Source organism: Odontesthes bonariensis, chromosome 6 (assembly GCF_027942865.1).
Source record: "Odontesthes bonariensis isolate fOdoBon6 chromosome 6, fOdoBon6.hap1, whole genome shotgun sequence".
Classification (NCBI taxonomy): Eukaryota; Metazoa; Chordata; class Actinopteri; order Atheriniformes; family Atherinopsidae; genus Odontesthes; species Odontesthes bonariensis.
Window position 1 is genome coordinate 27863812 of NC_134511.1, and position 23159 is coordinate 27886970.

Consider the following 23159-nt stretch of genomic DNA (forward strand, 5'->3'; position numbering starts at 1 on the left):
GCTTTACAAAGGGCTTTCTTATACATTATTAAACTATCTTTCCAGACTAATTGAGACTCTTCTAAATTAGAGGAACGCCATTGTCTCTCCAGCATTCTTGCAGCCTGCTTTATAGCACGCAGCTGTGAATTATACCAAGGAGCCAACCTCTTCTGATGGATTACCTTCCTTTTCAGAGGGGCAACATTGTCCAGTGTTATATGTATTGAAACTGTAGTGCTGTCAACAAGAGAGTCAAGTGTTGCTGGAGTAAGATTTAGGTAGTCGTCCTCTGTCATATCTGCACATGGCAGTGAAGAAAAGGATGATGGAATTAATTCTTTAAATCTGGTTACTGTATCCTCTGATAGACACCTATTTGTAAATTTCTTCTCAGAAACTGTATAGTCAAGTAATGTAAACTCAAAGGTTATCAAGAAATGGTCAGATAAGACAGGGTTATGAGGGAACACTGTTAACTATATTCACTCACAATGCCATAAATCAGCACTAGATCAAGGGTGTGATTAAGGCAGTGAGTAGGTCTGTGAACACTGTGAGAAAACCGAATAGAGTCTAATATAAAATTAAAGTTCATATATAGGCTGTCATTTTCAACATCTACATGAATATTAAAGTCACCCACTACAATGACTTTATCTGTACTCAGCACTAACTGGGATAAAAACTCTGAGAATTCAGACAGTAACTCAGAATAAGGGCCAGGTGGACGATACACAACAACAAACACAAGAGGTTTCTGGGATTTCAACTTTGCGTGGGAAAAACTGAGAATCAGAGATTCTCCAGCCTTCTCCAGCCCTGCAGCAGCTAGCCTTCTTCAGCCCTGCAGCAGCTAGCCTTCTTCAGCCCTGCAACAACTAGCCTTCTCCAGCCCTGCAGCAGCTAGCCTTCTCCAGCCCTGCAGCAGCTAGCCTTCTTCAGCCCTGCAGCAGCTAGCCTTCTTCAGCCCTGCAGCAGCTAGCCTTCTCCAGCCCTGCAGCAGCTAGCCTTCTTCAGCCCTGCAACAACTAGCCTTCTCCAGCCCTGCAGCAGCTAGCCTTCTCCAGCCCTGCAGCAGCTAGCCTTCTCCAGCCCTGCAGCAGCTAGCCTTCTTCAGCCCTGCAGCAGCTAGCCTTCTTCAGCCCTGCAGCAGCTAGCCTTCTCCAGCCCTGCAGCAGCTAGCCTTCTTCAGCCCTGCAGCAGCTAGCCTTTTCCAGCCCAAAAAACGGATACACTTCTTCCCAGCATTGTTGTGCCTCCGGTTCATATGAGCATGTTTCTTCACACGACATCTCCCTTACCTCAATGGCTCGCGTTTTCCATCATCTGCCTGCTCGCTGTGGCCCAGTTCCCTGGACATGCGGGTGGACATTTGCGCAGGTCAGCAACAGCCTTCAATGGTGGTGGCACGCTGGACACTAGGCTGTTGCCTAGAGACACTTCCACCTTTTGGATCACTACAAACACAGGACTTCCAAGTTTGTCTTTGTCATGCTCTACACTCTATTCTCTTATTTTGCTGCAACAATTTTCTTCCTCCTGCCTGCAGGTAGATCCTGACAAACCTGCTATGAGTCACATCACTACACCATCAAAAGCCTACTTTAGCCTTGCTGCCAGGCGCATTGTAATCATTCTCATGCTGTTAATCTCAGGTAACATCCATCCCAACCCAGGCCCAGTTAATGCTATTCATGCAGTTCCTAATCTGGCATTTAATGAATTCTGTGATCGCACGTGTTTGGGGTTCATGCATATCAACATTCGCAGCCTGTTGCCTAAACTTGACCTGTTGAAATCCTGGATTCACACTATTAATCCTGATGTTCTTGCTGTTTCTGAATCATGGCTTAAGAAAAGTATTGCCACTTCTGTTATCTCCATACCGGGTTTTAACATATTTTGCCAGGACAGAGCCACTAAAGGAGGCGGTGTCGTGTTGTATGTTAAAGACCACCTGCAATGTTCTGTTTCTCTGTCAAAATCTGTTCCTAAGCAGTTTGAACTGTTAGTGTTAAAGATCATCCTGTCTAAGAATTTTTCTCTCTCTGTTGCTGTCTGCTACAGACCACCCTCAGCCCCAGCTTGTTCTCTAACTGCACTTAGTGAGCTTCTGGCCCCACACATCTCCTCTGAGTTTGTTCTTTTGGGCAACCTCAACTGGGACATGCTTAACCCCCCAGATTTGGTCACTCAACAATTTGACGCCCTAAACCTTTACCAAATTATTTCAGAGCCCACCAGACTCAATCTGAATTCTCCTTCGTCTGCCACACTGATAGACGTTATCCTCACTAATGCTCCCAATAATTATAAAAGTGGTGTCTTCAGTCAAGATCTGAGTGATCATTGTGTTATTGCCTGCACTCGCTCCAGTTCATCAGTTAAACGCCCTCCTGTGATCGTTTCCAAACGTTCCCTGAAGAACTTCGACCTGGAAGCTTTTCTTCATGATACTGCCGCTGTGAACTGGGACATATTTAACACTTTCACTTCTATGGAGGCGGCCTGGTCTTTCTTCAAGTCGACCTTCAGCCAGATCATCAATAAACATGCTCCACTCATAAAATTACGGATCAAGGATCATTTTAGTCCCTGGTTCTCCCATGATTTGGCTGTGCTAATCCACCAGAAAAACACACTTTGGCGGATAGCTCGTTCTTCCCAGGCTCCTGCTGATTGGCTCGCTTTCCGGCATTGCAGAAATAAATGCACTCAGGCTGTCAGAAAGGCCAAAATCACTCACTTTTTGGACAAATTTGCTTCCTGCGGCTCAGATGCAAAGAAGTTCTGGAAAACGGTTAAATCTATGGAAAACAAGCTCACTCCTCCCCATCTTCCCAGTGTATTGACCTTTGGTGACTCTGTTATCACTGATAAGTCTCGTATGGTCTCACTTTTTAATCAGCACTTTGTTAGCTCAGCGCCTGTTTTCTCTGCCAAGCCTTCCAATGCTGCTCCGTCGTCCTCACTATCAAGTACATCCTCCAGCTCTGGCTCCTTCTCCTTCAGATCCATCACGACTTCTGAAGTCTTGAAGCATCTCTCCAGCCTGGACCCCAGTAAGACAGCTGGCTCTGACGGGATCGATCCCATGTTTTTAAAAGCTGCTGCCCCGGTTATCGCAGCTCCCATCTGTCAACTTTTTAACTTGTCTCTGGATCTGTCCATCTTTCCTTTTGATTGGAAATCGGCTCTTGTTTTCCCCCTTTTCAAAGGGGGCATCAGCTCTGACCCCAACTGCTATAGGCCTATTTCCATCCTGCCGTGCCTGGCTAAGGTTCTTGAAAAACTGATTCATGAGCAGCTTAGCCTCTTCTTATCCTCCAACAACATCCTGTCTGACTTACAATCAGGCTTCCGGCCTGGTCATGGATGCACCACAGCCACTCTGAAGGTCTTGGATGACATTGTTTCCTCTCTGGACTCCAAGCTGTCCTGTATCGCTGCCTTCATTGATCTCACTAAGGCCTTTGATTCCGTCGTCCATCGCATCCTCCTTCAGAGGCTCTTCAACATTGGTCTGTCGTCCCACTCATGCTGTTGGTTTGCCAGCTACCTAAGTCACAGAACCCAGCAAGTAAAAACTGAAAATATCGTGTCAGCCCCTCTCACCATCACCAAAGGAGTACCTCAAGGTTCTATTTTAGGTCCATTGCTGTTCTCCATCTACATCAACGACATTACAAAAAGTGCTGGCAACTCCAAAATCCACCTATATGCTGACGACACCATTTTGTATTCAGTGGGCCCTTCTCTCCACTCAGCGGCAGCCACACTTCAACTTAGTCTCACCTCTGTTGAACAGCATTTCCATAGTCTCCACCTTCTCCTCAATACCACAAAAACCAAATGCATTATCTTCATCCGGAAACACACTTCCCCTTCTGCCCCAAAAATCGTCTGTGCTGGCGGCTCTGAGCTGGAGTTTGTGTCCTCTTATAAATACCTTGGCCTCTGGTTGGACTCCTCCCTCTCTTTCACCACCCACATCAAGCACCTACAGTCTAAAGTCAAAGCTCGCCTGAGCTTCCTTTACAGAAACAAGGCCTCATTCACCCGTGCAGCCAAACACAAACTTGTAAAAATGACCATTCTGCCCATCCTCGACTACGGTGACACCATCTATAGAGCAGCTTCCCACTCCACTCTTAGCAAACTGGACCCCCTCCATCACTCCGCCATCCGTTTTGCCACTGGAGCTCCATTCACAACTCACCACTGCGACTTATATAAGTTGGTTGATTGGACATCACTTCACACCAGACGGCTTCACCACTGGTTTATTCTCATCTACAAATCCATTCTTGGCATTACACCTCGCTACCTCTCGTCCCTTCTGCACATTGCCCAGCCTGCCCGTAACTTAAGATCCAATGCCTTCCTCAATTTATCTATTCCCAAAGCCCGGACTGTCTTTGGACGTAGTGCCTTCCGTTTTGCTGCAGCATACGACTGGAACGCACTTCAACACACCCTGAAACTGTCTGTCCTCACCCCAATCTCTGTCTTCAAAACAAACCTGCTCCAAGCCACAGTTGATTCCTGCACTTGTTAATATGCCCTCCTGCCATACTGTTTACTGTTTGTCTGTATTTTGTTTTGTACTGTATTTATTTATTTTATTATTTTTATTGATTTCTTTTGTTGTGTATTTTATATAACCCTATTCTTTTAACTGTTAGCTCCCCCCCCCCCCTTTCCCTTTATCGAGCCTCTGCTCTTGCAGGCTGCTATTGAAAATAAGAATTTTTGTTCTTAATTGCTTGCCTGGTTAAATAAAGGTAAATAATAAGATTCAAAAGAGCTCAAACTAATCTTGGGTCTGGGACTGATTAGTAACCCTGATCTGAAAATAGCTGCCACTCCTCCTCCTCTGCCTGTGGTTCGAGGAACGTGAACATTTAAACAGTCAGAGGGAGTTGATTCATTAATGCTAACATTAATGCTCCTGCTGCAGCCAGGTTTCTGTAAGACAAAATATATCAATATGATGATCACAAATCAACTCATTCACTAACAGAGACTTCGAAAGGAGAGATCTAATATTCAGCAAACCACATTTAATCATGATTATGATTATGATGATAATTATGATTACAATGAATTGAACTGCAATTTGTTCGAATTGGACTGTATTATTGAAGTGCCTTGAGATGACACTGTTGTAATTTGGTGCTAATTATATAAAACTGAATTTAATTTAATTGAAGTACACCCTGAACAGGTCACCATTCCGTCACAGGGCCACACAGCGACAAACGAGACACTCAACCAACCACACACTCACTCCTAGGGACAATTTAGTCACCCTGTGATGGCCACACCTGCAGCCACACAGTCGGTAACCCCACACACCAACCTTTTTTCATTCTGAGTTTATATACACTTTTATTGTAGCACAAATATATGGGTTTTTTATTTTTATTTGATGATATTGAAATACATTAGTTCTATTTGTAGCGTGCACATTTAGTTAGCTTTTGTATGTTTAATTTTGTCAAATATTTCATTTGTTATGCTTTCTTTTGCTGGTGCTGTCGGGGAGTACCTTGGACTGGGCTGAAACAAAGCACTGATAAACTGTACTGTTTTTTTCTTTTCTATTGACTGAATTATATTTGTCACCTTATATTCAAATATAATTTAGCACAAGAAACTTGTGCTAAAGGAGAAAAAATAAATAAATAAATAAAAGAAATGGACCAGACTCAGGGAATAATTCCTTATACTCCCTATAATATAGATCAGTGAGCAATGCTGACCAACATATCATTGGGGTAATCAGGTGGGAACCTCCTTTCATCAGTGTTTCGTCTAGTTGGGCCCACGACACCTCCAGGAGGCTAGACAATGACCACTGGCGTTCCAGAGTCACCCCCCTAATGCCAGCCAACACTGCTCCTCACACCACAACAACTATCTTTTTTTCTTTTTTTTTTTTTTACAGCCACAAGCTACCTCAGCCTCTCATCAACTGCACACCAGTCACAGCGGGGTGGGATGCAAACCCTGGTTCGGGTATATAAAACATCATAAATTATTTCTTTACTTCCTGAAATAAGCTGGTACATTCATTAAAGTTTGCAATACTTTTTTTTTCAGAAATGGACTGTACTATTTGTAAAGGAGATTGATGTGTAAATTCCAAATTAACAAAACAGTGCAGTGAGGGTAGCCCTTTCCCAAAACAGAATCAGAAAGTAAAGAATTGTAATGATTTAGTCAACTGGCGTCTCAATAACCAAAAAAATTGAAGTTGTATCAAAATCTAAAGGGAACATCGACTTTAAATTTATTGAACACATTCAACAAAGTAATTTATTTTTGAAAAAAAACATTTATATTTGTATCAGGATAAAGTAGTTTTTAAAGTCAAACATGCATTTTTCTATTTTGTGTTTTTACTGCAAGTGACTACTGTAAAAATTGGCTTTGTTGTTAGACATTATGAATGAAATAAGTCTCAGTACTTTTCCATGATGACCTAAAGTGATCCAGGAGTAGGAAGACAAAACAATTGGGAAAGCCTGGGAAAGCAAGGGCAGATTCACACACACACATTGTTTTGGGCTTATCCAGAGAATATGACGAAGCATGTTGAACCTACTCATGTCCAATCATACTCGGTCGAGTGTGAGTCCAACCTATGAGGCTATAAATGCAAATGATACCCGGAAATCGAGGTTCAGTCTGACAAACTTCCTGCGGGAGCTCTTTTCCACTGAGCCCAGCGCTGATATGCTTTGACGTGTGACTACAAATAAACACTTCATTTTCACTTGAATTACTCCGGTCCGTTCTTGAGCTTCCAATTAAAGAACCAAATCTAACACTACTATGAAAAAAAGGCAGCAAGGCAAGAATTAAACCCTTTAAAAACCTTTTGACACTTTAGGAGAGTCCCCATAGATCAGTATCTGTGTGCAGTGTTCAGTGTTCAGTGTCCACCAAGCATTATATGATAATTGCCACTAAGTGCTGTTTATTTGGTCCAAGACTGGTGTACCGTTCAAAATGGAGCCTTGTCAGTAGTTTTTACTTTAGTGTTCCTGCCTCATCTCAGAAAGGCCAGAATGTGGAATGTAGTAGGCCACCGTGATGTGTGTACTCCATAACACGTCAGAGGTCCGTTTCACAAAGCAGGTTTAGTGAAAACTTTGAGTTTATAACCCTGAAATGAGGGAAACTCTGAGTTTTCCGTTTCACAAAGGGAGGTAACTCAACCTCTCGGTCAGTTACCATAGTAACAGACTCTATGAACCTAACCTGATCGGACCAGGTTTTACTCGAGAAACCTCGAGTTAATCTCTGACCCGTCTCCGCCCTCTTTCAGCCACACACGCCATTTGATTTCCTCATTCATTCAGTCATTCATTCTTCTACTTGTAGAAGTCCATTGGGCACAGTAGGAGGCAACTTTTTTCATGAACATGGCATGTCCTTTTGACAACGATCCCGTGGATGAAGGTGCAGCATTATTGCGCAGAGAATTAAATATTCGTCGGGAGATGGTTATCAGCCAATTGTCTGGAAATGTTTTAGCATTTCCAGACAATTATCTTTTTGAGCGGCACCATCAGAATTTTGTTGGGACAAAAGAAAAGAAGACATAAAAGACAAATACATATTTGTATGAATAGTCTTAAAAAAGATTATAGATTTATTATATTTTATTAAGGCACTTGTGTTTTGGGGGTGGACTCCCTCCAGGGATTCCCTCAGCCACTGCCCTTCCGTAAGAGGTGGCGGTGCTGGGCCACCACCCGATTTACGGGCATCTGCCTTCTTTTTGTTGGCTCAGTAGAAGTCTGTGTTAGTTTAAATAGGCTTAATTTATTTAACAGAACAGGATATAGATGAGAAGACATTTATGTGTGTGAAAACAGCATTATGTTGGGGATAAACTAACTGAAGGGTGAAATAGCCACTTAATATTTACATTACAGTGTAAAACATGATCAATGAGGTGCCTCCATGCCGAGGTCTCACCTGTTTGAACAATGATTTTATATTTTATCTTAAACTGCTGCCAAGTGCGCTTCTTTCCCGCGGGATTGCACCTAAATGAAATAAATGAATGGGTTACCATTCAAGCAGTTTTCCCCTGTAATATTATTGTGATCGCAAAGGACTACAGTTAAACTTAAGCTTTTGTAGCTGCAGCGGTGTTGCACTTTCTAAAAACGTGTTGAAACTTGCCGTATGAGCGCATTAAGATTTCCAATTTGAGGTTGATGCAAAACGTAGCCCCTCCTCTTCCCCGTTGCCATGGTGACTCGTCGAATCGGGGCTCCATTGATGCTGGCTTTTTAAAGCTGCAGTCTGCAACTCTTTTTCAAGCATAATGCCTGGAACTGTCCGGGGATTCTGAAAGTACTACATTAAATACCCCAATACAAAAAAAAATGAGTTCTCTAGGTCCCCTATATGTCCCGCTAGGTCCCTCCAAAGCCAGCAGGTTTGTTTACAAAATTGCAGACCGGACCGGTAAAAGGTAACCAATCAGGTTACGAGCTGGGCTCTGCTGCCTGTCAATCACCGATTGTGCACGCGTGACACAAGGTAGGCTCGTCCCCACGCTTATTTATCTAGACTATTGAACTTCATTACGGCCTAGTCTACTTACTGTGTCTTCCATGATCGCAAATGACAGGTGAGTTGATGAATGAGGAGTCGTGTACGCGCATCTGGCGTGCACGTAGACGTGCACGAGTTCTCATGTGTTTTGATGGGGCGGGACAGGAAGTTGAATAACTTTTTATTTTTCGGTTAAAAAATAAGCATTTCTTGCATTTTGCGACTACGGAGGTCACCGTTTTCAACTTAAAGCGTTCTGATAGATCATGTAAACTCTTAAAATGCCAAAAATTAGGACTTTACGTATGACAACAACAAATCCTGCAGACTGCAGCTTTAAAGTTGTGGTGCACGTGCTAAACTCAAGGTGAAACTACTCAGAGTTGATTAACCTCACTCAAATCAGCGTTTCTGGAACCGAAAACTTAGAGTTTTCTATCTCAGAGTAGATCAACTCAGAATTCAGGAATAGACTCAGAGTTTGTTGAACCTGCGTTGTGAAACGGACCCCAGAACCAATGACATTGTGCAAAGCAGGACATCCAGAGATTGAGTTGAAACTGTGTACTACTGTGATGTATAAATGTGACAAGAAAGGCAAACCAAGGACTGTGCATACACAGCATGTATTTAGGCAATGTGAAGTAAAACATGTAATTTTCTTTTAGACAATAAGCATGTTGAAGTGTAGCTTCAAGTTCAGCAGATGAAAAACTCACTGCCACAGCTGCAGGTCTGTGCATCTCAATGTCCGTCCAGTTTATGAGCAAAACCATGCAGCCATCATGTGAGGGACCTGATGGATAGCCAAACTTTTTCCTCTTAAACATTCTGCATGTTACACCTGCATTTTTGGCAAGTGATTTAAAAAAAATGTTGTTTTAATAGTTAATTAGATCTTCAAACGTAACATCATCCATACCAGCTATGAGGGTGGTCTGTCCACCTTTGTGGTCAAAAATGAATTTCAGAAATATTAATAATATTAATATATGAACATTTTGCATTCCCTGAACATTCAAATTCCCTGTGGCATGAAATGCTCCAAATTTTAAAGTGATCTGATATTTGTTTTAATTCTCCTAGAGGAGGCTGGTCCATACAGGAGGAGACAAAGGATATTGCTCATCCTCTATTTTCAAGTGGCAAGGGAGAAATCAAAATATGATTAAGAGGAGTTGATTGAAACAATGAGTTAATCTGAGAGCTACTCATTAAATATTTTTCGAATAGAAAATCTATTATTGAAATCCTAATCAAATACTTTAACATCTACACCTGTAGGGCAGGAACTGGAGGAGTGGGCACAACTTTAAGACTCTATACATGGGGCACCTATTCCACCAGTTGAGCTGCCCGACAATACTCATGGCCCTTTACTGCATGTAATCCCTTTTCTCTGCCCACTTTCCTGTACATCTACACTTTAAAAAGGCCACTTCATCCCAAAATAAAAGCCGCAGAGAGAAGAATTACTCTTGTTATATTTCTGATGTACGTATGTCCAGTTATACATAGCATCATGTTATTGCAAAAACAAGATGGCAGTCTCACCATCTGGGACTTGCTGTGAACAATGTGATTTCCATAACATAAAATTTGCAGCATCTCCTGCCTCCTATACAACCAGACTCCTCCCCCACCTCTCTGGAATATTTCCAGTTGCAAGAATTTATCTCACGAGCACAATATCCTGTTGTCTTTAATATTTAGAAAAAGTTATTTCAGACAATGTAAAAACCTGATAGTCTGGAAACTGTCAGAAGTCTACAAATTTTTTGTGTACATTGGATTGTTTATGCATATTGTTTCACACACAGCAGTGTGTAAAGTATGCAAGAAGAGCAGAAGTAGAAAGGTTCTTGGTCCCATGTTGAAAACCTCATGTTTGTAGTATCTTGTCTTCACTGGCATGGAGAACTCAAGATTAGTGTATGGAAGCAAATGTTCAGGGTTAGTTGTCGTCTCTGAGGGATCTAATACAAATACTGGCCAAAACATAAGACATATAACAAGTTGATACTTTTTATTGAATGTACATGAGTCCACCTACACATACATTCAATGACCACATGTCACATATTTGAAATATATGGCATCCAATCATCCCTCAAGATAAAGTATTTGATAGACACTTTAAAGGACTCACACAAGAAAAAAAATCAGAAACACACACATTAAAATCACACCCCGAAAAATGAGGTGATCCTAAAATTTACTACTCCACAAGCAAAAGTGAAGTCTTTTGACACTATGTGTTTTCTCCCATATATATTGTAATGCATAATGAGCACAGTCTTTAAAAATTTCCCTATGATAGTTTTATTAATCAGCTGCAATCATACAAACTCACCTACTAACAGAAACATTCCCAACCAGCTCATCTATTTATATTTATATAAATTTAAATATTGTATATTTATAGGTAACATTATATGTCAGAGGACAGACCACAATAACAGACAGCCTGTCAATGAATCTCTAATGAATACATCAGACGTAATCTAATTATTCCTCACTGTTTCTTCTCATTACTCCTCATAACAGGTTGCTTTCTGTTTAAAAAAATGGTCTTGTCACCCTCTGTGGAAAGCACACTAAGTTACAAATAAATAATAGAAGTTTCAGTTGATGTTCGCTGCCAACAGTGTGACAAAGTAAACACACTGCAGTGCGTTTTCCCCGGTGCTGCCCTGGTACTGCAGAGGCATCATACCTGTCTGGTATGGACAAACTGACATCATCAGGGCAATATACTTAAAGTGCAAGAAATACATTTCTCTCTCACCCAACTGACAGACAGGGAGACAGTGGGTTTTCAAGTGGAAGGTGCAGTGTTTGCCCAGTGCAGCAGACCAACTTTGGGCACAATGAGTCAGTCTCAGTCCCTGAAAGTGTGGATGTCATTGTAGAGGCTGATCGAGGGGCCAGAGGGTCCACTGTCTGTATGACAGCCTTTCCTGCAGCTGCAGTGTTGAATCCACATAATGTTATAGAAGCTCTGTCCGTTAGGACAGTGGAAGCGAAGCCGCACTGTACGGGTGATGGAGGGGACACAGCAACGACCATCAGTGCAAGCCCCACAGGTCCGAGGGCGATACCACTGCACTGTTGAGCATCCAGCAAAGGTAATTCTGACTGGTTCTTGTGGACGGATGGTTCGCAGACACTTCCTTCCCTTAAGGATGGCAGACAAACAACCACATTTAAAGTTTCATACTATATGAATACTCAATACATGTTCCAACCAAAGTTGAATTCTTACCAGTAATATTGGCTCATATTCTAATGGGGATATTACCTTGCTGAGTACAGGAAGCTGAAGCTCACAGTGCTGGATCTGGCATAATCTGGTTTCTCTGACCAGCCGACAGTCTAGGTTGTCATTGGTCACTCTACTTGATATGCCCATCCCACATGTGGTGGAGCACTGGGTCCATTCAGTGGTTTGTAAGAAACAGTGTGGCTTGAGTAACACATCAGACATAGGGACGGACATCATCTCTTTGAGACGCTCTATAACAATAAAGGAATGAATGTCAGCAGCCAAATAAAGCATTTTGTGAGTTTAACTGATTTAACTTTACATGTCTCTATCAAAGTTTTGCAATTAATAAATTCATCAAAGCTAATCGTCTGTCTGAAAACTTGCGCTAAACAATTTCTGTGCTGACTGTTGACCATCAATGTGAAAAAACGGATTTTATGTTGGCACCAAGGATTAAGAAAGGCATAACTGAGGTCGACTCTGATGTTTACCTCTGAACGTGGGCTCTCCGTTGGGAGCAGGGTGCTGAGGCTGCAGCTGGGGTTGTAGTAAGGCACTGATGTGGTTGGGATGGGGCTGGCTGTCTGCCAGGAATGGGTGTGTCGGCTCCTCTGGCTTCTCGCTAATGTGGTTGTCATCATCACACACCCACTCCTCGCAGCAGCCACCCTTGGACCGGGCCAGCCGGGGATGAGAGCAGCGCCATTGGGGCAGAGGGACTTGGTAAGGACAGAGAGGTATGCAGCCCACCACACCATTCATACAGGTGCACTGGTGCTGGCAGATGGGCTGAAAGTCCTCACCATGTTGATAGACACGCCCATTGAAGGTACAGGGCAAACCGTAGGCCTCAGCTGTCGACAAAGTGTGCAAAACAGGAAACACAGCTGTGATGAAAGACCTTTGCACTTCATGGAAGGAAATAGTAGAAAACATGACTGTCACATAATGATCTGGAGGCTTAAACTGAAATTGATTTTCTAAAAGGGATATGATTTCATGCTTTTTAAACAATTCAAAGTGTTTGGTTTAAAAACTACATTTCTTCTCCAGAAAGATGCACATATATCCCATGGGCTAAAATCAATTTGATCAATTTATCAATCAAATTTTAAACCATCCTTGCCTTAAAATCCCCCATCCCAAGTTTGTAACAAAGTTTTCAATTCTCCCAAATAACCCTGTTAACCCTTTGTCAGAAATCTGAGTCTGCTTGTTACAATTTGTTACTTTAAATCTCAACCAAGGAATGCTTTTCCTCTCAGATTATATTTACAGCAATATCAAACACTTAGGAACAGTACTTGTCACAATCGCATGTTTCAAATACTACAGATGTTGTGAAATGGTTATTCTTTCCTGTGTCCAGCTGTGCTAAAAACTAAAAATTAAATGTGGACTTTAGAAGAAAATGGACTTTAGAAAATTCAATCAAATCTAAATAAATCCAAATGTGCAAATAAGAAACAGTCAAAATTTTAAAAAGAAGTAATATATTATTTTTGTGATTGTTTAATTATCTGGTGAGTTATGTAAGGATCCACTGATCTACCAGAGTTGTGTTTTCACTTTTCTTTGCTGCTTACTTTTTTTCATGCAAGTGTGATTTACTATCCATAAAGACAACAGAGTAACAGTTAAAAAGCAAATCCAGTGATGATTCAAACTCAAAGCTGTGACCATTGTGATTTTTATTAAATTATCTAATGTGCCCTCTCACCTCGACACAGTCCTCTCTCAGGGTCTCCTCCGGCCCCAGGATGGCAGCGCAGCCCCTTGATGTGATCACAGGGTTCTGTGACACTGCAGTCTTCATTGAATTGCCGAGCACAAATTTTGCAGCAGCCACAGTGGTCGGTCACCCAGCTGACACCGGGTGGGCACAGCGGGGATGAAGGTGTGCAGGAGCATTTAGGTAGGCACTTAACCTCTGCCTGAGGAACAGGATCATAGGTGAAGGCAAGATGATTCTTAAAAAAATCATACTAATAGAACGTATGACAGCTCCTCTAAAATTAGCTATAATGACTCAAAAAGAGAAGCATATGGTCATAGTGCAAAGCAACTCACCATAACTGCAGTGCTGCCCAGCACAAGCAAAGTAAAAAGGATCTGTGGCAAAGTGACAGGTCTAAGCATCCTGATGATAACAGATGAACAAAAAATTATAGAGAAATCTTATAACTTTCCCAAAAGTGGTGTAAGTAAAAAGCTGTTCAGGTCCAAAATTCCAAAAGTGGAGAAGTCTTGTCTGTTGACTCCAGGATGAAATAGTATGCCTAGTTCTGTGAATTGAGAAATACCCCTGTTTGATCTTGATTGCTTTCCTACAGTGTCTTGGTGGGAGCACAGCTCAGTTCTACTTCATAGAGAGCTTTTCCTGTGAACTTATAGAAACACATTCCCCCGCCCCTGCTGTGACATCACAGACTCTCTTCTCAAGGCTGCTGGAAAGTATCCTGAGGGAAGGAGGTAGCTGGCTTGTTGGTGTGAAACACTGAATGAGATGTGATGAAGTCACATCAAGAAGTGTCAGAGTCAAAGTTTATATATCAATAAACCACAAGCATATTCAGGCAAATCATAGTTAAACTGTGCTTTGGAGTGTTAAAATCTAGCAATGGAAAAATAGACTGTATGGATAACTCTAACCTTAATTTCTAGGGGTTTTGGACAAGTCAGGTAAGATTTGCCACATACCTGCAACAAGAAAGAATCACATCGGAAACAAATAGAGAAAAAATAAATAAAACAATAATTGAACAGGTGCCATGGAAAATCCGAGCAAGGAATCCCACTCCGTCATGGCAGTCTTTAATAGGAGAAGGATGGTGTTGAGAAAATCCCTGTGAAGAATTCTCCTCTCTGCTGCAGTGTGCTGCAGAACACTGTGCTCAGGACATCCTGTGTTGCCCCCATCTCTTTCCCAATGAGCCACATTCCAGGAAATACAGGCTTATCCTTAGGTTCCCATGACTGGTAGGAAAAAACTATGCATTCCCATTGTCATCTGAGGGGCACATAGAAAGTATTTTGTTGGAAAGCAGGAATGTCATCATTGACTTGTTTTAGTCATAAAACATGGGAAAGGTAATTTGGTGCATTTAATAAGGCTGCGTGTGGGTGCAGTCTGTTCAATACTGAGAATGCGCAGATAATAAATTCTGTCTAAAAAAAAATGTATCAAAAGACTGTAATATTGCAATATATGCTGCATTAGAAACTGAAAAATGATTACTGTAAAACAGATCAATACTGCAACTACTCTTGGGAAATAATGCTTTTCCACAATTCCACAATAGTGGTTCCCAATTTTAGAGTTGATCCAAAGGGTTTGTCGTAAACTTGGTGTGATCTTCAAATTAAAGTAAAGAAACCACCTAATTTTAAAGAAAAAAAAGCTGTAGGGAAAACCCTTAAAATAAGATAAACCGCATTTTGAAAAAGTAAATTGAACGTGTTAATGATAATGCAAATAACTGAGGTTTCCACTCCAATGGAGAGATGAAAAATAGAGGGAAACACTATTTGTGTGTACAGGGTTGAGGAAGCTGTAACCTTCCTCACACAATCACGCAATCTCATATCACTGGGTTTATATAGATGTAGTTGTGATTTCGTTAATCAAAAAACTATGTCAATTTTTTATTGCTCAGTAGTTAGCTTGTAATGTACTCAGGAGACATGGTCAGTCTTAGTGTCACTTATATAATTTAGGTTGCTCTTTTGATACTCCAGCTGAAGGAAGTGCCAAAAATGTTGCACCACAAACCAGACAAAGATACAGGGGGTGTACTAGACAAAGTATGCTAGATTAATCATAACCACGGGATCCCAAAAATCACTGGTTCAGGTTAATGATATTATACAGCACATTTAAAACTACTACAGTTTTAGACAGGTAGTGCTTTTCAGTGTGGTGGATTTAAGAAAATATTGAAATTTATGAAGAACTCACATTCCAGTGTGATTTCAGGAAGAAAAACTTAAGCCCCCAACAGGCCACCCTGAAAATCTCACCCAAACCTGTTGCTGAGAACACAGATGTAGTATTGAAAGTTGGTTCCTCTAGCAATAGTTGACCTCCTGAGAGCAGATGTTGCAGCTCCTGACGGAAGTGTTACTTTTATTGTGTGCACAGAGGATACAACATCAAACCATACCCACTGTGCTGACTTACATAAGCAGTCACCTAGACAACCCAGCTGGATGGCCAGTAAAACTGCTGGAACACTGGGATGAGATGGGAAGATTGGGGGGAGTTGTTGGTAGACCTTGTTGGGCAACAGCAGGGAGGAGGGCAGCAGTCTGGATTCTTAGCATTCCTGGCCCACAAAGGCAGGATGTGTGCACTGGCTATGCTGCATCGGACACTGGTGGAGGAGTGGGGGGTATGGAGAGCTGCCAGTTTGGCAGTCTCCTGCCTGAAAATGTGCCAGCCATTGTTTATCAGCCAGGCAAACATTTCCAAAACACATAGAGGTCAGACCTCTTTGGAGATTCATCTCGCTGCCTCTCCCTCTGTTTGTTTTTCTAGCTCAACATCTGACGCCATCCTCCAGCCAGAGGTCTACCTCCTTTTAAACTCTTTCAACTACACTTTTGTTACAAACTTGGGTCTGTGAAAACACTTGCAGCAATAATGTGCATTTCCTTTAGTCAATTATCATTTTCTAACCTGGGTTGGAACAAGACTAATTTCTGTGTGAAATTTCCTTGAAATGAGGTCATGAAAACTTGTTAAGCATGTCCTGCCGAACAACCCAGAATAACACTTTTGAAGTATGCCAGAAGGCAAACAGGAAATGTATGCAGCACACAGTAGTAGGTGCTGTGACTTTTATGTCAACCACAAAGAACTAAGAAGACACAACAAGAACCCAGTCAGATCACCAGTAGGATCAGTCAGAGTTTATTTTGGACTGACAAAAAAGAGCTCACGAAGGGGAAAGTATGGCAATGCAAACTAGAAAAATGCTCATGAAGAGCCAACAGGTTTATAAAAGAAGCAGCACCTCCACTGTCTGTACTGCACTAAAAATGCTTTGTGTATACATAATTTAACTGCCGTACATGAATTTAGATACAGAAAGTTTTTTTTTTAATGTGAGTCAGGTCATCAAGCAAGTTGGACATGGTTTGGGCTACTGCATGGAAATGGTTTCATGGATGAAACTTCCAACAAAAGAAAGGTATTGGCATGGCTTCAAACGCAAGCAACAAGTTGAACTGTGCAGAAGGTCTGTGGAGTTGCATGAAGTAAGATAAACTTGGTTCAACAGCTACTTGAAGCTAAGTAAAGAAGTGACCAACCAGTCCAACTTTATGTGTTTATTTGTAGTCACACTGTAGTGTGGGTGTCGACTAATATGGGTGCTTTTTCTATTTCCCAATAGAAAACCCCAACAAGATTAAAAAAACAATAAACTATTTAAAACCTCAATGAGGTTCATCACCTGTGTGAGAGCAGATGTGTGTATGTATACAGTACAGTTTATGTGTGAGAGCTGCAGCCCAGCCCAAGTCATGACACTGTCTCAACAGGTTCACTTTCTGCTGCACTCCCCATATTAGTGTTCTTAAAAGCTCCTAAAAAACACTGCAGTCGTCATCACTTATCCTAACACACTGCCTCAAGTGTACACATTTATGTTGAACAGGCTGAGATGATAATTGGTTGAGTACGAGATTTCGTAGATGGATGTGATCAGATTATGTCACAAACTGCTGTACATTTGGATGACCATGACTGGTAGCAGACATTTGCATATCAACATTCTGCTGCCAATATATAAAGATTAAACAATATAAAGTTATAGAGGTTATAAGATATAAATGTTTCCTTTCATTCACAGTGTCTATAAATGTATGAGACATTTGGTTCAGCATGAATTTTTCTGTTTGGCATGTCTTGTAAGCCAAACAAAAGCATTTTGATAGCAAAAAGATGCTCCTCTTACTTCTGGGAAAATATTTTTTACATTAAGCATTTAACCAGTGATGTTGGTCAGTAAATAAGACTTCAGTTTCAAGATAAAGAAGACTATAGGACACTTCAGATTTTATGAAGCTGACTGACTGATCAGGCTTAAAGCTTTCTCTGGTGAGGTTTTTTCTGATTGTCAATCAGTGACCCTCACCAGTGCCACTTAGCTTCGCTGTTGTATTTCATTTGCAGCTCAATCACCCAAACACAGGAGGCACTTGTTGTTTACACACTTTAGAAATATCTAAAGTGAGAATCAAATAGCAATCAAATTTCCGACATCAAAACTTTTGAATCTTAATTTACTGACTCCCATTGCTGGGAGAAAGAAAAAGCTGCTTTTTTAAAAGGAAACATTTTAAAAAAGAAAATTTGGAGTTTAATCTTTCAGTTCGTACATTGTGGTCTTTGGTGGTAAGGATAAATTGTAACTATCCGAAAAAAAATAGATGTTTTTAGAAATGTATCAATTATAAAAAGTCTTCTTTTACTGATATGGAAATGTTCGATAATGTATAGCTTCAAGGCATGTATGGGTATTTTTCATAATTTATTTATTAATGGTTATCAGTTTACTGAACTAGAGAACAGTATGTGAGGAAAACATTAACACCAAGTTAAACATGACATCTTTGTACACAGTACACTGTGAATGAAAAGCATGCAAATTATATTTAAGCTATATTCTCACTTCCTTCAACGAGAATTGGTGGGTTTTCATTAGCAACAAGAAATATTTCCAGAAAGTCTTAAAGTCTTGGGGTGAAACGGTAATGAGAAAGTTGGCTAGTTCTGCATGTGTTGTCAGCAGGTGTGGCAGTCCTGCAGCCACACAAAAGAGGGAGTCATAGTTTAAGCTGGCAGCTGTCCAGGCAGCAGGTCAGAGGGAAGCTGTGGCCTGCACATTCCTCCACAGTATCTAATAGGAGTGATGACAGCTCAATGCTGGCAATACTAGCAATAACCTGGCCATTGTTTGTATAGCATGAGCAGGTGTGCTGCAGGCATTGACAGACACACCCCTTTTACACTGAGGCTAAGGTATGCTGCAAGTGAATTTAACCAGTAACGGTTTCTCTGCTGCTACAATTGAGCAGCTTCAGAGCAGGCTATAGCAGTAGTTTCCAAGTGTTTCAGGCAGGGTTAGGGTTAAAGCTGCCTTTATTTTGAAGTACTGTCAAAAATCATTGTTTTTTATGAACAATGGATCATATTATGTGAAATGTGTCTGATGGTGACGAAAGCAGACAATTTGACCGAGCTCTGCAATCAAGTTATCTGCATATTCAGAGAATTTCAAGTTCAAGTTTATGAGACCGCAATAAAAACCAAGTTCAACATTCAGCTGTAAAACAAAAGCAGAAACTGTTAGTATGAAATATATATATTACAATAGTTTTAAAAGAAAACATTTCTAAACTATCAACAATCACAATACTTAAGATTTTAGTCTTCCAAAGTTATTTCATCATACATATTCATTAGAATTGTAAGATGACGTCAAAGTAGGCTTGGAACTTTTTTTCTAAACATGGTTTATAGCATATTAAGTCCTTCTTATGATGCATAATTTATTCAAACCCTAATTTTAATCATCTAGTCTTTAATTTGTGATTAGTCATTGGATGCTGTGAAAAGGGTGCAAATGGTCATGATTAACAGCTGCTCTGAAGAGGCCTTCTTAGAACCTCTTAAAGGAATTGTGCATAAGATAGGGAAGGAATGTTCCTTTGATTAACTCTGATTTAGTCCATTTGATGAGCTAATCTGCTGTAAACAACACTGATATTCTGAGGGATTTGATGAACTGCTGCAGTGCTGTCAATTTGCATTTGGAAAACTAAGGAGTTATATTTGTAGCTGGATGATGAAAGGAAACCTGAACCATATCAACCCTGGAAATGAGCTTGATTCAGTATAACTTTATTCAGTCTATTGATGTAATCCATCCTCAGGTTTGGAGTAGTTGTCTGTCGATTAGAAAGTCGTGGGTCAATACCTGGCTTCCCCCGTCCACATGTCAAAGTGCTCTTGGTCAAGATGCTGAACAAAACATTGCCTTTGATGTTTAATCTGGATGTGATTTTTTATTTCTACAGTACAACCCCAAACTGTACTTCTCAGGAACTGTGTCCCTGATCTACTTGGAGAGCAGCTAAAAATGACAGAGGCCACAACCATCAACACATATGCTGCCTTTCTTGATAAATCTGAGGTCACTTGGACCTCACGCTGCATATTTAGTACACAAGCATAAACAAACTGGGACTTCAAATAGTGGTGTAGGAACTGGCAGTGCAACCTACTGACAGAGAGTGTCCTGTTAATGGGCAGGGGAAAGGTGGCACCTGCACACAGCGCTGCCTGTGATTCAGTGAGGGAAAATGTTATTGCAGTCAAGTTGTAAACAAAAACAAGTTCCAGGGCTTCCCTACGAGAACTGAGACACCAACACAAAGTTTACTTCAGGGTACTAGAAAACCAGTATGCAGTAATCAAAAATTAAGTTACTTCTGATTGAGAAATGAAAAGATAACATTTTATTGTACATGTGGGGAACAGACACTAAACTTTAACTTTAATCAGAGAAGTTTGTTTCCTGTGGCAGAGCTGTATTTGTTTGCTCAGAGGTTGGCATCTTGCATCAATACCTGGTGCCAAATAGTCAATGTATTGGCATCTAAAATTAGACAGTGTTTGCACTGATTAGACTGTGGTAATTTATTCAAAGGGCTCTTTGATGTGAACATTTTGGACCAAACTGTACAGACAGGTTGCCACACAACATATTTTAAAGTTGCTTTTGAAATTTGGATCTGCAGCTTCTAAATATGATATTAAAACTCCATTCATGATGAGGAGGAAACACATCTCTAAATAAAGTGTATAGAGTATATTTTCAGGAACGCTGACAACTCAGGCTGTTTTTAATGTTCAAGTCAAAGTAAAATCACCCATAAGATTTTTTATTTTAATTGTATTTATTATCAAATTGATAAAATTGTACCAAAAATAGCAGAAAGACTTCTCTTTAATGTAACACAATGTTATATTTTATAGACTGTCGATGAAGAAAGGAAAAAGTTGTTATTCAGACCTGGAATCATCCAGATAATTCTTATGTAGTTTATAGTCCCATCATAGATTCTATATAAGTAACAGTATTAACTTTATTTATTTAACAGTCTATAAAACCCACCAGATCAACAAGCAAAACTAGTTACTTCTGTTAGGCAATATCAAGCCAATGTCTGAATCTATGACTTAAGGTAGAAACCGGTTTCAACCTGACTGGATATAATTTTCTTCCTGTTAAAAGGGAGGTGTTTTTTTTTTCTTTCATCATCACCTCTTGCACTCGGGATGGGAGATTAGAGCAAAGAGAAGTTTCGGTGTAATTTGTTGGTTTCTTTAGCAAGGCTATTTTTATTTAATTGGTACTGTGTGAACTGGATTGATATGGAAGGTAACAAATTTGATTTGATTGGATTATTATTGTATTACAATAAATTGGATTCTAATTGGCTTGAATTAGATTGTATCTTTGAAGTGCCTTATATGGCATTATATGCCTTATATGGCATTATATGAAGAAAAGTGAATGAAACTGAATCTATTCTTTGTTTAACCTTCTGAGGTCTCCCCGAAAAACTCTTTGGACCCTTGGGACCCCAATGGTTCCTTCAGAAAAAGTGCTATAAACATTGTATAAATTTAAATATTTTTCCACTTTCACAGCTTAAATCTTTTAATAAGCTACAGCTCTTATAAGAACTATAATGTTTTTATTCACATTTAACATATTTTTTACACTTTCTATGCCATGTTTGTCACAATAACACCCCTTATTTTAACAAGAAACTTAATTTCCATGCAACAATACAACAACAACCCTCCCCCCTAAAAAAAGACAGGCATTAATTCTACTGACTCTTCCTAGAGCTGGCCTATCCACTCTAAGTGATTGGGGTAGAAGGGCCTTAAGGCTCTAGCATGGTTGCCGCGTCTGCTCGCGCGAGCGGTGTTGATGACGTCACGAGTTCGTGCCCGCCATAGGACCCTATATAGTGGCGCAAGTCGTTGCGCGCCAGTAGTTGCAATTTTCTCCGTCACAGAGGTGGCGCTGCTACGTGAAGGTTACCTCTACTCTACAACCAGGAAAGTGGAGAAGAAAACAATGCCGCTGTCAAGAGCAAGAATACTGTAATTAATGATACTGCTGCAGTTTTCGGATCATTAGGTTTGAAGCCCCCGGCATCAACAGAGTCTCTGCCCTCTTCTTTGCCTTCACGTATCTGTCCCGTAGCTTCTTCCACACATTCTTACAGAACTCTCCCTTTTTCCCCAAAGTTCTGCCAATCTCTGTGCACCAGTTTTGGGAGTTTACGTTGGTCCCTGTGCTGTTTCACTGCAGTTTCGTACAGCTGCCTGTACAAACGCACCTCCTCACTGAGCCTGGTCTCACATCGGTCCATCCGGTTCGTTGTGCTCGGCGCCGCCAAGTTACAAAAATCGACTGGTGCACGACAACGCGCTGCGCCGTCTTTTCAAGGGAAGCGCCAGGCCTGAAACGTCATTTTGACGTCACGGTGCGACACCGCCGTGACAGACGCGGCAACCATGCTACCGCCTTTAGTCAGGGAGGTGACCAAGAACCCGATGGTCACTCTGACAGAGCTACAGCATTGCTCTGTGGAGAGAGAAGAACCTTCCAGAAGGACAACCATTTCTGCAGCACTCCACCAATCAGGCCTGTATGGTAGAGTGGCCAGATGGAAGGCACTCCTCAGTATAAGGCACACGACAGACAGCCTGGAGTTTGCCAAAGGCACCTAAAGACTCTCAGACCATGAGAAGTAAAATGATCTAGTCTGATGAAACAAAGATTGAATTCTTTGGCCTGAATGCCAAGAGGACACCAGATAATGGTCATCTCCTGGCTCCTCCTCCTCAGCTGCACTCATTCTCCAATCACTCTCACTCCCTATTTAGTTTCCAGTCTCCCCTCTCAGTTTGTCAGATCTTTGTTTGTCATCCATGCCATGCTACCAGGTTTTCCCATGTTCCACGGCGATTTTTCAAGCTAAGTATTTATTTATCCATGCCATGTTAAGTTCTTTGTTTTATTTTCCAAGTATTTATTCCCAGTTAAGTTTTTTGATATCCGGTTCGGCCGCGCCTTTGGTTTGTACTTTGTTTTTTGATTTTTGTAAATAAATCCAGTTTTTCTTTCTTAAGTCCGCATCCGTGTCCTCCATCCACCCCGCTGTGACAGAAAGATCCGGCCAACAATGGACGCGGCGGACTTTAAAACTGCATTATGGCTGTTCCTGCTTTGAGCAG

General features: G+C 41.0%; 1 protein-coding gene across 1 annotated transcript; it reads right to left on the bottom strand.

The window, feature by feature from the left end:
• Nucleotides 1-10571: 10571 nt before the first annotated feature.
• Nucleotides 10572-14770, bottom strand: ccn1l2 (cellular communication network factor 1, like 2). Its single transcript, XM_075469071.1, has 6 exons — nucleotides 14531-14770; nucleotides 13901-13970; nucleotides 13551-13764; nucleotides 12322-12684; nucleotides 11864-12078; nucleotides 10572-11740 (listed from the first exon to the last, which is right to left on the bottom strand). The coding sequence occupies exons 2-6, from the start codon at nucleotides 13967-13969 to the stop codon at nucleotides 11444-11446; spliced, it is 1158 nt and encodes a 385-aa protein (XP_075325186.1). The 5' UTR covers nucleotide 13970; nucleotides 14531-14770; the 3' UTR covers nucleotides 10572-11443.
• Between the last annotated feature and the right edge of the window lie 8389 nt (nucleotides 14771-23159).

Excerpts from the sequence above, each read along its gene's own strand:
- ccn1l2 (XM_075469071.1), bottom strand. The coding sequence starts at position 13,969 with ATGCTTAGACCTGTCACTTTGCCACAGATCCTTTTTACTTTGCTTGTG. Across the intron at positions 12,685-13,550 it reads TGAGAGAGGACTGTGTCGAG|CTGAGGCCTACGGTTTGCCC; the intron begins GTGAGAGGGCAC and ends CTTTGTCGACAG. Across the intron at positions 12,079-12,321 it reads CGGAGAGCCCACGTTCAGAG|AGCGTCTCAAAGAGATGATG; the intron begins GTAAACATCAGA and ends TTATTGTTATAG.